Source organism: Sprattus sprattus, assembly GCF_963457725.1.
Source record: "Sprattus sprattus genome assembly, chromosome: 4".
NCBI lineage: Eukaryota > Metazoa > Chordata > Actinopteri > Clupeiformes > Clupeidae > Sprattus > Sprattus sprattus.
In genome coordinates this window covers 20,816,911-20,834,445 of record NC_137923.1, presented here as the reverse complement: position 1 = coordinate 20,834,445, position 17,535 = coordinate 20,816,911, and the positions used below count along the sequence as shown (strand labels likewise).

The 17,535-nt window shown below is 41.0% G+C and overlaps 1 protein-coding gene across 1 annotated transcript; it reads left to right on the top strand.

Moving 5' to 3' along the window:
- The first annotated feature begins 14,566 nt into the window (after positions 1-14,566).
- cldn11a (claudin 11a) lies at positions 14,567-16,584 on the top strand. The gene is made up of 3 exons (XM_080837505.1): positions 14,567-14,963; positions 15,271-15,435; positions 15,855-16,584. Exons 1-3 carry the CDS (start codon positions 14,738-14,740, stop codon positions 16,106-16,108), a joined length of 645 nt encoding a protein of 214 aa, XP_080693631.1. The 5' UTR covers positions 14,567-14,737; the 3' UTR covers positions 16,109-16,584.
- Positions 16,585-17,535: the final 951 nt, after the last annotated feature.

Genomic DNA, 17,535 nt, shown 5'->3' with positions numbered 1-17,535 from the left:
ATTTGCGTAACCCCCTCAACAGACCAATAGGGTTGTGTTTTAACTGATTAATCAGTTATCAGAAAGCCAATTAAAAGAGACCTTTATCTCTAAGGGATTACGCCCACCTCCCTTAATTTGTATGAGTTTTTCCATGTAGATAATCCATTCCACTCCTCCTTTCACGCTCTCCTCCCCTTTAATTATGAATTGGACATACATGAAGCAGGGGGGCACCTACGTCGTTTGAACTCCACCAGCATGATTCACAGTGTCATAAAGGTTTGGAATGGAAATCCGCAGGGCTCTTTAGCAGAGGAGCTTGCCACCATCCATAGGGTTTAGAGCCGCAGCGACTCGTGGCTTCCCGAATGCAGACTTAGGGGCCAAGATTAGTACAACACCAGAGATGGCGGCGCAAAACTGGATATCACAGCACTCTGTAATCCCCCCGTAATGCCACAGAGGAGACACACCGAGGGAAGGCTGTTTTTAAATGTCAGTGAGAAGCCTCCGTATTCCTGGCACACCCAAGTTGACTAATTGCTCCATTATCAGTTCAGCCGTTAATGAATGGATTGTGTGGCAGCTTTTGAAGGACACTCTCTGCATGATTGTGAACATGATGAAATTATCTTGCAATAAAAAAACATAGGCAGGAAAAATGCATGCAGATGCCAGACGCCAATGGTTGCCAAAGGCAATAAACAATGCAAGCATTTTTTTCTGTGTGGTTGTTTTAGATTTTGTTCAAGTGCCATGTTTAAAGAAAAGACTCTGAGTGAATTATGTCAGCATTAGAACGTCTGTCAAGGACGTAAAAGAAAAGTTTGCTACAAAAGAAATGTTATCTAACTCAGAATAGGGCCCAATGAACAGAGAATATTTGAAATGCTCTTTATTTTTTTTTGGCTGCTCAGGATGTGGGCAGGCATTAGCACATTGGCTGGTCCTCAGCAGGAGGCTATCTATATGCAACCTCATTAAATAGGACTGGAAATTGTCATGACCAACTTATTCTATCTCATTGCATGTGACAGTGATTCTGTGGATAAATGTTAATGAGTTTCATGATGTTAATTAACTCTATGGTTATTTTTGAGGTGAGGGTGTGTATGAGTGCGATTGTTCAAACAGTAAAATTTTGCACAGTTTAAATGCACATTTTGCCAAAGGAAAGCACAATATGAAATAACTACCCTGGCACGACTGTTACATTTTTGTCTTTCATTGATTCAAATAATTCACATTACTTGTTACTGACAAAGATTTTCCTTTGTCAAACCCAGAATGGCAACACACTGTGGTAAAGAAAGGCATCATGCCTGTGTACAACTTCATTCTAATTCATAAACATCTACTCGTGTATCTATGGAGACACATATATTTTAAAAATGTATTAATAATGTTGTGAAAGACTGGTGCACATAATCATACTGTATAAGCACATCAAAGTGGATTCTCTTGGAGGGGCAGATTGCCCCTATCATCCTCATAATTGGGTTCAAGAAATAAGAGGGATTTTCAGAAAAAATGCTGGTTAGTGTTCTGTACACATCAGTTGTGTGGATTCTGAGATTGGCTTCCATTTCGTCTGGAGAATCAGAATAAATTCTGGCTCAGTGTGTGAAAACGCTTCGAATTATCACTGGCCAGCCCGTTCAGGTAAACATTCTTCAATATCTCCAGTCTGAAAAAAGGATTATCAACTCTAAAATGTTCACCTATGATTGCATTCCAACTTGCTAATGTGATTTATCACCAGCATAAATGGAGAGGTACTGTGGTTGATTTTTCAGTTCAAGAATGAGCCACACTTCTACATCTTTTGCCACGTTGTTTGTTGGTGCTTGTTGCAGATTTACAATTACTACAGTAAATGCTGGCCTTAAAATCACTTTATTTCTATTCATGTAATCTGACAAGCAGTAGCTCTGAGCAATATTATCTACTTCTGGCTGTAAAATGGATGCTGAAGAGTAGCCGTGAGCATGTCCAATTGAAGAGCAAATAACAGGCTTCATATATAAATAAGAGAAATGAACCAGACACCCGGGTGTGCACATATCCCATGAGAAACCCCTGACTCAGAGCCGGGTGCATTCACTGAGAAGGCTCGTCTTGCTGAGTTGGAGTAATTTCCAGAGGAATCAGGTCCAGTCGACGGCGTCACGCTCCTGTCCCCTCTCCCCCAGCTACACGTATGGCGCTAATGAAGTAGCCACCATTCATCTAGCGTGGCCTGCTGATTGCCCATTCCCTCTTCTTACCGCCACGCCGTGAGTGATGGCCCGATCGATCCCCTCACAGGTGCCATCATGCAAGGACGGTGGCAGGGTGAAAATCTTGTTTGACTTTGTGTTCCCTACAAACCATAAATTACAAAAGAAATCTTCCATTTTTCTCACTCCCAGATCCTCAACAGCTTAAGACGTTTCCCACATCACTTAATGTGTCAGTTATAAAAAAAATTGCTGTAATTCTCCTGTAGTGTCAATGACTTACTGAAGGGCAATAGAAAGGCCTTGATTAAGATTGTTTAGCAGCCCATGAGATAAAACCTGGGTCTGCGCTGACAGAGTCATGCCCTAAAGTAAAGTGTGTGCATATCCCGCCATTTTCAATCACTATCATATATTTGTTTAGATCATGGCTATTATTATTTTTTAGAGATTATTAGATGTAATGAACTCAGACATATGTACTGGCGAAAGTTAATCATGTTAGCTTTGGGCGCACAGTTGAAATGTTCTACAAAGCTTGAGCAAAGTAAAGACTCAAAAGACAAACAAGAGTTTGGGCAACTTCAGCAAATTCTGTTCCTTCCCATGCTTGGCTCTGTTCATAGCACTGGAGACATCTTTGAGGTTCCTGGCCCTCAGAAGCAGAGTTAATTGAGGTCAGGGAGGGGGGTCGCACTGGCAGAGATGCGAGGGGCACTTTGAATTTTTCCTTCAAAGATACGCTTCTCCGTTCTTATCGTTCACTGTTGCGCTCTCTTCATCTTAATAAGCCAGATACTTAGTCCCTCTGAAATTCCATTTCCAACGGTCAGATATCTAAGGCCCACCACATACCTGTTTACCTCATATTACAGCAAGCATAAAAAGACAAGTCAATACCCCCTAAACTATGATTGACTGGAATAAACTCGGGGAAGCCATTAGATATAGTACATGAAATATGATGAGCCCTTGGTGATTGACCTGTGGTGTCTCTCCTCTGAGGGTGATTTGTAATCTGACCTTTCTGGCTCCTGAGGTAAGGGATGGTAGATGGATGCGTTCATGCACTGCCATAGCATGAGTGATGAGGAGCAGTCATGCTTGTCCGTCGGCTCACCTGACCTTTTGGCTGCTCGTCACCTGCCACAGGTTCAGTCTGCTCAGATCGCTGGGCACTTTTGTCTGCTGAGGTTATTCATATGCACATAACCACCCCAGCCCACAACTCCATTACAGGCAAGATTTTCTCTTGTTCAGCTATTAATCATGTATTTTGTTGGTGGCTGTTTTATATTCGACAGATAGATCAAATGTGATGCATGATCAAAGTTACAATAGGCATGACCTGCTAATCAAGCTGTAGCTAACCTGAAGTGTAATAACAAACCTGTGCACTCCTCCCTTCCCTTCCCCTCCCTCCCCATTCAGCCCATCAGCTAAAATCATGGAGATACATTTCCTGAGGCTGTAGCTGGCTGATAAACTTAAAAAGGGAAAATTGTCCACGTTGAACAATTAGCCAGACAAACAGATGATATTTGGAACAAAAGTGCCCATTAAGCTGTGTATCTGTGCACATTTAACATAGCACTGTATCTGTTCACATTAAACATAGCACAAAAACCTTGCATTTAGTAGGTTTAAATTGGATTAAAAATGTAACATCAGCATCAGGTCTAATTCTATGTTTCTCTTAATCCGATTGGTCAACAGAAGACATTACTCATGAAACATAATAAACAATGACACAACAATCTTGCCCCCTGTCCCCGGCCCAAACAAGACACATGGCAGGCCTGCCCACAGTAAATGGTCTTTCCCCTCTAAAAGGCTGAGAGTTGTGAGTTTATGAGTTTTTGGAAGCTGTACCATCATCAGTCAGACGCCCTGCTGTGGGCTCTGATTCATTTTTAGAGGATCATAAAAACAAGCTATTCAAAACTGTCTAGACATTTATCTCTTCATGCATTAATTTAATCACCAGTTGCAGCCAGATCTTAAGGGTTTCTAATCAAGGATTATTAGAGGATGTTGTCTCTTGAGAGGGGGAGTTTTGTCTCAGGAGAGGCATGCAGAGGAGGTTCTTGACCTCACAAGCCAACAGCATTTTACTCACTTCTTCCTTATTTTCCAGACTGAGAAAATGGCTGCTTCAGATATGAACTGTAAAACTTGTGGGAGATTACAACTGTGCCAACTGTGAGCGGTCACAACAGCCTCTGAGTTTTTCGATATCACAGACAAGAAGTTTATATACTTAGAAGATAAACAATCCAACTTCAACAAGTAAGTGCCTAATAAATGTGATGCAGAGTTGAGAAATATAAATGTCCTGTGATTACAACGGCCCATTTTACATGGGAAACAGTGAATAAAACTGTGAATTTTAGTTTTTTGTTTAAATTTATTTTTAAATTTATTTATCTATTGCTGCCATCAAAATGGAATCAAGTATATCATCCTAATCCATTTAAATGAGAAAGTCTACTAATGCAACATTGATACAGTCACTTACTTTTTCCATTAACGATGATCAAAATCTGTGTGCTCTGCTGAACTGTTAACTGGCTCTCTGTGTCAGTCCATCTTGATTTTCCACTAATGTTTGGAACGTACTCATTTTTCCCTCATTCATTAAAGGTCTCATCTAATTAACTTTGTCAACATCGTTCTTGTCTCATCAGCCCACTAAATTGTGAGAAATGATAAAAAGTGAACGTTTGGCTCCACAGAACACCAGAGAACACCAGAGAAACCACCAACCAACGGCACACATTGGGCTGTACTCGCTGATCCCTCGCCCTCCAGAAATTGGAAGAGAGTGAACTGAGCACTGTAGGGCCTTACCTAAATTAGTAGAAATTGGAAGAGAGTGAACTGAGCGCTGTACCAGAGCCTTACCTAAATTAGTAGTCATTTAGAAGGATGAGGGTGATGGAAAGAGCAAAACCTGAGTTCACTGCTCGGTTGATAATGTTTTATTGAGGCAAAACAATAGAAATAAAACATTATTATTAATAATAATAATAATAATAATAATAATATGATGTATGATTTGCAAAGCTGAAATCAGTGATGGAATCAGAGCTTTTTGCAGTTTTTGTAGTTTTTTGCAATTTGACCCATTATGTGCTATACAACCAAAGCACTCATAGTCACTGTACTCTCCTACAGTTCATAACCTCAATGCTTTAAAACAGTCCGGAACCTATGGAACATTTCAGGAATTTAAGGAATTAGGTAGCATCATCTTATGGCACCATAATAAAGTTGAAGCACTATGGGAGACACTATAGTGTTTCAGCATATACTGTAGGCTAAACTTGCTGGAGGATCTTTGAGTACTGATTTGTCATATTTTTCCATCTGTATTATCTCCATTCTGTCTAGAACAACTCACAAAGACTTATCGTTTGACATGATTCTGACGTTTACTAATTAAGAATACGTTTCACAGCCCCTGGTCTCGGGCCTGCTGTCAGATGATATTTTGAATAGCAGAGAATAGCTCAACTTATTCAAAGGAATAAAACTTCTTCCAGTGCCACTGTATTCCTCATATGAGTCACTTGTGGTTCAATTAAAGTACTCCATCCACGGGCCCTGAGGTCTAGAGCCATTCAGTACAGAGCTTGAGAGCTGCTGGATGGCTGGCAATTACCTACCCATGAGAAGCCATACTGTTATATGCCTGAAATGGAAAATAGGCAGAAATTGCAGCCATGATGGTGTAAATAGCGACATACAGAAATACAAATTAAGGTTTGGTATGCCGTATCCAGAGTGATGTGTAAAAAGCATGAAAATGTACTATTAATGAAAGATATTGACTTGGACAAAGAGACCCCCAGGTGCCAGAACCAATATATTTTGAAATGTATTTCTGCAACATGCTCCTTTATGTAGCAGGGCAAATAAGGTTTGCAGCAAATGATGACATGGCCAGTAAAATTATATTTGCTAAAGTTCCTCCCTCACATGCTGTCCATTTGAGCAGCTCATTTGCATTGTTTCTCATTAACTCAGTGCTGCTGTTGTCCGCGTGCGTTCATGCCAGGATATGTCTCATCGGATACACTGTCTTTCCCTTTGATGTTTATAAAGATGAGGCTGTAGAAATGCCTCAGGCTTGAGATAAAACAAGACATTTTAGAGCCACATTAGAATAGCATGTATATCATATATTCATTATGATTTGTTTATTATTGTTTTAGTGATGTATTAGCTCATTTGTTTATATTTTATCCAATACATATGCTAATCAGATTAAGTTTGCTAATTAGAGTAAGTACATTTAAAGTAAAGTGTCTGCTGTCTCATGTTCTCATAGCACAAAGCAGGCTTTGATACATTTAACCTTTTACCTATACAGCATGGTCCTCACATTTTCCTGTTGTATAATCTCCAACTGTAATTTCTTTTTAATTTTGAGTATGTCTCGACTGGTTATTAAGGCCAGGGGTTAGGTGCTAACATCAAGCTTCATGACAAAATAATTGTAATTATGTGTAAGCAACACCAGCATTTTCAACACAGGGAGCATTTTCAACAGAGGGAGCTTTTTCAACATTGCTTGCTTGTGTAGACTGCATGCAGACAACATTTAATCCATGTTTTTTAGGCCCACTGAACTAACTCCAGGTGTAATTGCCAAACCACTTTTAACTTATGAGTTGGAGGGGCCAGAGCACACAAATGTTATGCTTCCCTTGTAAGAGTGGCGACAAATGACACAGATGAGCGACCACACAGGGCAGACTGAAGGAGGCTGACCTTGACAAGGTCATAGATAGGTACCCCTAAGTCGAGGAAACTCTTTTGACTTCTTTTTAATCCTAACCTGGTCAAATCTACATAGAACCTCAGACGTGGCACCAGTCTTCATCAGCTGAGGTCTGGAGGGAGCGGCGCTGCAGAGCCACCTCGGGGGACAGCTGTCTGCGAGCGCAAAGATAAACTCAAAGATCTCCAGAGAGGCGACCTCCTGCTGCACCTATCTACATCCTCACTCCTCCGTGTCCACCCCAGCCCCGAACAGCCCTTGAAATTTCACCATTGAAACATTCCCATTTACTGCTGTCCCTCACACATATGCCCACCTCTTCCATTATACCCTGAAATACCATTCCAGCCTGCACCATCACTAAATCATCTCAACTGCCCACTAATCCAAAATAGTGAGGATGACTTTGCCTGACAGTGGCTGCAGAAAGGGTTTTTCACAGAAGCTTGCTGATGCCAGGCCTGACATTAATGCTAATCTTAATTGATGACTCGGAATTAGACACATTATCTTACAGTGGTATAGAGCAACAAATCATTTAACCCCTCTGACCTTGTAGACTAAAGTCATTCGTCCGTTTGAAAAATAGCACTGACAGCCGCCTAATGGCTCTAAGACTTGGACTGTACCTTGACATCTCTTCTTTAATGGAGGCCAAGGGAGCTGATGGAAAGACACCTAATAAAAGTGCTTTGTAAATATTCTATGCAATACATTCTCTTTGCTGCATACTGCTATGCGAGCGCAGCGCCTGTGATAAATAATTCTGCCTTTGAGAGTAAAAGAGTTTCAATTTGCACTGTCAATATTACAGGGTTCAAAATCAGAGAAAATCTGCTGGTTTGGTGAATTTAATGCTGTAGCTTAATAGATTATGAAAGTAATATTTTATAGTAAGGTTTCCAATGCATTCATTAAAAAGAATTTACCAATACCTGTGATTGAAAAGCCTGAATGGTTTTGCTGAATGTTGGCTGTTTCTTTTAAGGTTATTTTATGTTTAGTAATTCATAACAATGTTAATGTGGGACCTCTTCTCTATTGATCAATTCAGTAATTAACAGGCATTTAATAATGTGGTTAATGCTCTGCTGATTTTTGTTGGGGGAATCTTAATGTAGGCATATTGTCGTTTTGAAATACAGTATGGATAGTATATATCCAAGGGTGCATATCGTTAGAATTACTGTGACTATTTCTACTTGAGTGGCCATATTCAGTACCTGCAGTGTTCCTTGCTGCATAAATGAATACATATTTGTCCTCCCTTGTCTTCAGGTGTCCACTGTTTACACTATTTATCAAAACAAATCCTGTCAAATGAATGACAGCTATCTAACTTTTTGACACCGTCACCCTCCCTGAAGACGCACGGTTAAATCAAAGACGCAAGCTGTCTTTAACAAGGTGCAGTCCCAGTAGTGCTTCCCTGGGGATCATGACTAGAAGGCGCACAGACCAAAGTCATAAAGACTGATGATCTGAAGGGAAGATGACAGTCTAACGCTGAGAGAATTTGCATCTATTTATTGCCTCAGCAGTATAGCTGTTTTTGTGGAAGCTCCATTTTGTACACGGATCATTGTTTGAATAAGCAATTGTAAGCAACAACGGAGGTTCTATCCTAACTGCTTTTTGAAATTCCAAATAGTGAACTACACAGTATGAATTCAGTTGTGTTTTGTTAGTTTAAAATAGGGTAGATACCAAGAAATTGATCTTGTTTTGTGAGGCCTCATACATTATACTAGTGTTTGTGAACCGTTAACTTTGATGTACATATTGGTACATTAACTTGGCACCCAACATCCAAAGGACGTTTGAGACATGTTCAGGAAATTTGATGTGCTTTTTAGAAAGAAAATGAAAAAGAAGCACTACTAGTGAAAGTGTGGGTGTTTTATGCACTGTTTTTAACCATCTTGATTAGCTGTGCTCTGAATATCAAGAGGTATCGGCTGGAAAAATGGAAGGTTTCACTCATAGTCCCAAACCCAAGTCATTGCCATTCAAAAGGAGTACCTATCGATTACCAACAGTTGTAGAACATTTCTAAGCATATACTGTCCTAAGCATATGCTCTCCTTTCTGAACCCCAAGCAAACTTGAAATTTTCTTTCCAGTGGCATAGCAATACATCTTAACAACCATAATTTCAGATACAGCAATTGTTTATCTGTCCCGACTCAGGATTTGAACGTCAGCAAGGCTTGAAAGTAGGCTGGCACCAACACAGAGAAACATACTAGAACGAGAAACCACAACCTCAGGATAATGATTTGATAAAGGCAAACAAGAAAGTCAACATTTATTGAAGGATGAATGCATTTCAACCCTGTCCCTCACACATTTCAGATCTTGTGGCGAGTCCTTCGTTGTGCGTTGGTTGTGGACACGTCATAAGTAGAGGGCAGTATTTTAAGAGTGGAGCAGTTGGACACCTCATAAGTAGAGGGCAGTATTTTAAGAGTAGAGGGGATGCTGAGTCAGGACACAGCATCAGGCCAAGGCTGTCCTAGTAATATCAGACATCTGATCTATCATTCTGAACCCCTAGATGTAAATCCATGTAGTTGAATAACCCTTTTAATGGACTTGGCACGCTCCTCCCTTTAACGAAGGCACTTCTTTTTTAAAGGAGATTCCACACTGTGCTGAGAACACTTTTTTCATCGTGAGGCTTTGGCATTTATTGATTGCAAAGCTGTGTCTATCAGTGTAGATCACTGGAAATGCAATGGGCCTGAAATGCCTCTGCGCCTTTGGTTATGTCTTACGTAATTTGCATGCATAAAGTGCGATGATCACACTCCGTTATTGACTTCCGCTGCTGTTTCGTCGCTCTCACCTTCTTTGAGCATTCATAGCTGCAGAGAAAATTAACAGGGGATTCCCTGGTGATTGCTGTGGGAAGCTTAGCACACTAAGGACCTGGGATGTATGTTTGTTTATAATTAGCTTGTATGCTGTAAGCCACTCCCCAGGCTTGAGTATATCTTTTTGGAGAGGTACTGTACTGTATCACCTCGGCTCAAAAGATTAAAATGCACCCTAAATGACTGACAGGTCTTACAAAATATGGCTGTCACTGTCAGACACAGTGATAAATGTCCTAGAGAAACGCGGTCAGCTATGAAAGGCTGGGAATCTATGTCTGTATTACAGACAGTTACAGAATGTAATGTCTCATTTGATATATCTTGTTCATTTGTTGGACTTTTACAAGCATTCATTATCAAGTCCTGCAGAACACATGCATATTGATATAGTGTCTAGGCTATTAAAACCAACAACAAACGTCTTCATAAATAATGAATTGTAGCAGAGGAAGCAGTGAGGCTATGTAATTTGTCTCTAATCTCAATGTGTGAAATGGAAAACAAAGCTGCTGTTACGCCCGCCACCCTCCCAATCTCGCCTTCCCGTTGCCTCACAAACTAACCCCACAGGACTTTGTTTTGTTGAGACCTTCATTTTTTTCTTTCTTTTTTTTACTTCGGGCTGTATGGCATTTAGTTTATTAGGAAAAAACCTGAAGGAGTGTTGCTCATGTGAAAAGATTCGGCCTTCATGACTGTGGTTGGCAGATGTACAACAGCACACGTACAAGGATGCAAATTGCTTGATAACTACAACCAAGACAGAAGCATTTGTCACAAAATACCAAACGCACAATGTCTGCAGCTGACTACACAGACTGTTATGAGACATGGTGAGACAGGCTAGAGCAAAGATAATTTTCCTTCGTATCATGGATGACTTGACATTTGACAACCAGAAAATGGTTTTAACGTGTCTTGAGCTGGAGTGGGGAAAAGTGGGCTCCAACATACTGCCTGCCTCTTTAGCCTTTTTTGACACAATGTTCAGGGAAGACAGGCATGACACAACACCACTGTTAAAGAAAATGGCTTCATAGGGTTAATGTGTGTGTGATCATAGTTGGATTGGCCAGGCTCTAGCTACATACATTAAAACCAGATATATGTCCACCAAACACTCACAAATGCACCTGAATCATGCAAGGTACACATCTGCAGAGGTCTGTGCATTAGAAATATCGTAAATAATCCAATATTTTGTAAACAAACTATAAAACAGAGACGAGACTTAAGCAAACAGTTGGAAGCTGGGACATGGCTTATCAAGGAATATGATTAAAAATAATGGAAATGTAAATCTTATGCTAAGACTGAGTATAGAGTATTCCTACCCGCCTGTTTCCATCACTTCATGTCTACAAATTCTGGATTATACCTTTTTTTTTCAGAACAGAACACGTTGGAGCCTAATATATGTCAAGAGGCACAACTGCCCTAAATCCCATGTTCATGCTTAAAAACTAGAGAGAGATGAGAGAGAGAGAGAAAGAGAGAGAAGAGAGAGAGAGCGGGGGTGAAGAGAGAGAGAGAGAGAGAGAGAGAGAGAGAGAGAGGAAAAAAAGAGGGAGCAGGAGGAGGAAAGGCAAGGTATTCACTCAGAGATGAATTGGGGGTTTGGGAGGGTTGGTTCCTTGTGCATCCCTGTGCTTCAACTATTTATCACTGTGTGTTCTGTTAATTACAGCACAGACGATGCTCACTGCTGGAAGAGGGTGCGGGACACTTGTCAGGGGCGCACATTACCTGTGTGAACATCAGTTACATCTCACCTCCCACTGCCCCCCGCCCAGGTTGAGCACGGCCAGCAAGAGGACTGTCACATGGGGAGGAGAGGGCCAATGGGCACCATTACAGCAAGAGTATGACAACATAAGAGTTCAGTAGGGTCTGAAAGCTGAACATGTAAAAATGATGCTACCATGTTGATCCAACAAGGAACACAAACATTATTGTATGCTTTACACACAAAAATGAAATGTATGCCTTCACTCTGCTCCAATTCGCTTTGGACAGTAGCTCCTGACTGGTGATTTAATGAAATTTGAATGCCATGCGTTTCACTTTAATTTAATTGAGACTAAATAAAAACAACTCATTGTGTCATCTAACGCTAAATAGCAGCACACAAGAGCCACTGTGTCGCTAGCTGGGTCTCCAGTGCCTTTCATCCCTGTGATTTGGGATCTGTGGCCAGAGAGAATCAAAGGCAGGAGCTGGTGTGGACCTGCTTTTAATTACCTTTGAGAGGGGGTCCCACACTGAGCCAGGCAAACCCTGGTCTGACCTAGGCTGACTCCAGCCACCATTTTATACATAGGAAGCGGGTTTGTGGGATTGAGGGGCTTGACTTCGAGGAGCACTAGAGGGAGAGGTGCAGAAGACAGCTCTGTGACCTTGAGAAGAGTGAGATTCATGCCAGCCAGTGCCAGCACAGCTTGAGGAGGAACAGGAGCGTCAGACTGCCTCTATGAAGGATGAAGAGGAGAATAGGGGGGCTGAGAGAGAGAGAGAGAGAGATTGAAGAGGGAGAGAGAGATTGAAGAGGGAGAAAGAAGGGAAACACAGAACAGAGAAATGAAAGAATATGAAGTAGGCTGTCATATAATTTTATATTCTTGACAACTGCCTAAAAGAAGTGACGAAGAATATTCATCGGTATGGTAATTTCCCAGATCTGTTGCTTTGCATTTGCATTTAGTAGGCACGATTATCCTACGTCAGCTCAGCTAATATATACCTATATAGGTGCTTTTTGGGAATTAGATCCATGACCTTGGGGTTGCTGGATATACTGGATGGACTACAGGACCTTCCAACAGCTTCCTACAACTCTGGAATACCAACAATAAAAAGAAGGTATTTGTGACTGTAATAAAGTTGCCCTTCTCCCTCCCTTCAAGACTCCCAGAGGAACAAAACCAATAAAGTCTGTCAGATTCTGACCCAAGAGAGGACACTGAATCCATTTATGTCCATTTCTTTTACACGTCCACAGTCTTCTCTAGAAGACATCCAGCACAGTATCTGTGAAAAACAACTTAAACATAAAAGGCAACAGTCATTCCACTATATCTCCCTGATTCCTTGAACCCAACAAAGGATTGCTCCAGAGGCAAGGTTTCAAAGTGGAAAGAAAAAAAATGCAATACATTCTGATTGTCTCCTGCTGTCAGGTCAATGTCAAGAGGCATTTCATTAGCTTAATTTTCACATTTCAGTGCTGACATGCTACTCCATAAAATGACAGATTGTTCCAGGGCTTTGAGAAGATCCCTTTCCCCCCACTCCAAGAAATGCTTGACAGGGTGATGGAGATGGACAAGGGTACTTTTGAAACCTTAATATTTTTGATAGCAAAGGCAGGATAAAGTAAACATGTCAAACAAATCAAGCATGTTTTCCTTGCAATGACATGTGCTTTTAGTTGAGCCTGTCGGTAATGCATCACATCTGACTATTTGTTTAAGTGAACTGAAATATAGTGAGCATACCCCACCCTCTACTGGAAAGAGAGGAAACTGCCTTATCACTGAGGGTTGATGGACATCGCAGGTTTGCCACAGTAATGAGTCCTGACTGTTCATCTGATGTAAATAAACAAAACTTTGGTTTACATGCATCATCATGTATTACCACCAGCAATAATTTAGAATATTCTTGAGGCCCAGTAAACATACTTTCCTTACTTTTTATGAAATGTCTGAAAACTATAAGGGTTAATAGCCTTAATCTACAACAGCTATGTCAGAGACTTATATTAGATTTTTTAGATTTAGATATAAATGGAAAAACTGTTAAGTCTGTTAACAGCACAATATTTAAGTTTGGTATGGTTAAAATGGTGGTTGTTCAGTTGGTCAGTGGCACAACAGGGAAACTGAACATTGTCAGCTCTTGGGTGCCTTGATATTTTCTCAGGTCCTTTATGAAACGAGGAAGAAAACCAGTGAATGAAAGGTATCCAAATAAAAAGGATCGGAGGTAAACTGTGAATTCCTCATTCGAGTGACAAAAAAATCCCTGATAACCGTACTCTACGATACCTTGATGTGAAATACTTAAACTAAGCAGCCAAAGCTGCGGACTGTGATACATATGCATCAACTAGCCCATAAGCTGAAATGCCACAGTGATGTATAGTCTACTCTACAGGGCCTGTAGGTGGCAGTCACGCCTTTAAATAACAGCAGTCGACACTACCAAGACCATTCCTTTTCACTCTTGCGACAACGATATGGACAAGCCTCTTGCGGTTGCTATATTATTATAATGGTCTTGTGATTTATATTGTAGGGTAGGGTTAAGTTAGTTATGCAAAAGTTGCAAAATTGTGCATATAGGTTAACAAAGAAATATTAAACATGGGGTTCCCGATAGCGACGTTAAATCACTATCGTCGTTTAAATTAGACTACTCATTCCCCACGATGACCACAGTGGTCGCTAAACAACGCTTTCGGGAAACGCACATCTGGTTAACAGTCTTATAGGCTGCAGATGTTTAGAAGGGTGCTCTTTCTGACTGGAACTTTGGGGGTGGGAGTTTTCTGTGTTTTCGTTCATCTGATTGGTTGAAAGTCTCTAGTCAGATTTTTTTTCTCAAAAGTTATGTATATAAAACTAGTGACAATGAGTAATCTCACCGTTTTCACAAACTTGGTTCTCCACCAAATGGAATTACATTATCTGACTATTTTCCGAAATGCTCTAACTTCTGACCAACACGCGGTTATAGATTAATCATGTGGCAGTGAAATTACTGGTAGGCTAACTGATAAGTTGATAAGTACCTTGATTTAATATTTCATTCTCACACCCTCTTTTTGGCTCCAGAGGATAACCGAGAGTTTTATTTGGAAAAAATACACCATGGCAAACACCTGTTTACAGTTAAGCGGTTTTTTGGTCAGCTGCATCGGATGGATTGGAATCATCATTGCTACAGCCACCAACGACTGGGTGGTGACCTGTAAATATGGAATGAATACCTGCAAAAAGATGGATGAGCTGGGGGCTAAAGGTTTATGGGCGGACTGTGTGATCTCTACTGCGCTTTATCACTGCGTCTCCCTCACACAGATGTTGGATTTACCAGGTAAGTTAGTCAGTACTAAAATATGTGTAGCCTACTGTTAGAAAAAGAAAATAGGATAAGCATTTATAAATGAAAATATCACTGAACATGATTGGTATTGGACTGGAATACAGTGTAGCCTTATTCCCTCCAGCCTATACCAGGAATATTGAGTCTGGTCCATTCCAGCATTTATTAGTCTATTAGTAAATTGTAATCATGGATCGCAGTAATTACAATGGTTGCCAGCTCATGTGTTTTTATTTAAGTCCCTGCATACAAGTCAATTAATAGATGCATTAACCCAACTTGTGTTTTACCTCCGAAGCTTACATTCAGACGTCTCGTGCCCTGATGATCACCGCATCGATCCTCGGTTTGCCCGCTATTGCGGTCGTGCTGTGCTCCATGCCGTGCATCAACTTGGGAAATGAACCGGAGAGCGCTAAAAACAAACGGTCTATGCTCGGTGGGATACTCATCCTTATAGTAGGTAAGGAAGCACTGGGCCGGTGATTTACAACTACTTTGTACACACATAATTTAATAATTAAGGCACTTAGAGATGCTATAGCATATATATATGACCTCAAATGGGACATTGGACATGTTATTGGGTGGGGCTACTACTCTAACTACTGAAAAAGGCGCAATGGCCCACGCCTGTTATTATTTCCTTCCCCCGGGAATTTACCATGTCAAAGTTTCCTCCGACTTTCCCACTGCTCACCGATTCTCAAAATAGACACGTTTGCCATGAGAAGCGCACCAGGGAAACAACTTTTCAGGAGTACATTAGGCTGTTTAAAGCCTGCTGTTTAATAAGCGCCCGTAAACAATAATGAACCATTCCGTTGTTAGACGGTAAGTAAACTAAAATGGTGGTTTACAACTACTTTTGTGTCTTTACAGCTACGTGTGGGATTGTTTCCACGGTGTGGTTCCCTATCGGTGTCCATCGCGAGCAAGGCCTCATGTCCTTCGGCTTCTCGCTCTACGCCGGCTGGGTGGGTGCCGCGTTCTGTTTGCTGGGGGGCTGCCTGATCACATGCTGCAGCTCGGAAAGCCCAGCTCCCTACGCTGACAACAACCGTTTCTACTACTCCAAACAGGGACCCAACACCATTCCGCCGTCCACCAACCATGCCAAAAGTGCACACGTTTGAATTGGTCTTGCAACACACCACTGGAGACTGGGAAGCTCGTATGCGCTTTACTTCTCCTTATCCCTCGCTATAAAATGCTTGATTACCACGGTTCACGCTTCATGGGGCAACTGGACGCTCATTTGGTGACAAGGAGTGATTTGGCCTTGAATAGACTAGAGCTCTTGTCAGGTGCTTCAGTGGCAGGGCGAGGCAGAGACTCACCCAGATGTTACATAACAAACCCCAGCCCCCTGCCAGCACAAGCCCAAGACCTGCTGCCCACATTGAACAACACGGACACGATTTTAAAGATGTTTTTTTATTTGTTGGTATTTCTTTTTGTCACTGACTCTGCGCGAATTGCAAAACTGTTCTTTTGCCTCCTTTTCTATGGAAGTAGTTATATAATTATAGTCTGTATGAAAACTAACACAAATCATTTGAAATGTTAGGTCGATCAAAGGGGAACAGCATACTTACTTGTCCTCTGAACCAAGATGGCGAATAGACATATGTTACCAGTTCTGCTTTAACAATTTTCTGCTATGTCTAGAAACGTGTAGAACATCTACACCAAAGTAGTTTGTGATTTTCTTTATTTATTGCAATATTTGTATCGATTTGTATTTTTTTAATTTTAATAAACAATGACATTCACTCTCGGATGCATTTTTGTGTGCAGTATCATTGGAAAACTATATCATCAAAATAGTAGTTGTAATCCATTCTGAAGCATTTGTTTGATTTTTGTCTGAAGTCCTTAAATTCTAAGTTTCCATTACCTTAAGAATAGTGCAGAAAATGTCTTAAAAACCACCTCCCACAAGAATTTAGTTTTGACGAACTAGAATAACAGAATATCTAACAAAATCGTAGTATCTCCCCAAAAGATTTAATTAATCTAAGGTTACCCCTGTTTGTCCTAATGACAATTGAGGATCATTAGTGTCGACTTTTCCTGGCTAATTACCTTCCATGATTGATAGCTCTCACAACTAGCAAGGTGATCCTACTGATGCAAAAGAGCCTGGGAATTAAAGGTATGTAGACCGATTTATTGACATTTGACCGACAGCTTTACCCCTTTAAGTGCCTGCTTTGTGGCCATTGCTTGTTCACCATCGCGTGTACCATTTGAGGTGATCTCACACTTGACATATGCCACTAGCTACTCACCCAGGTCACCTGCAGTGGATGTCCCGTGGATCGTCATCACGACAAGCAAGGAGATAAGGCTGTGAAAGGCCATTCCTCACCCGAAAGCTTTGTTAAATATACATTCAGCAGGAGCTAAACATTGTCAGATCTTCAATGCTGACATTCTGGTGTCCATTTCGAGGTTTCTCTACTGGTACGTACAAAAACAGCCCATCCTTATGATTATTAATATGACTCAATGTCTGAAAAGCAAGTGCATGTTAGTTAAGCAGTTGCATAGCAGTCAG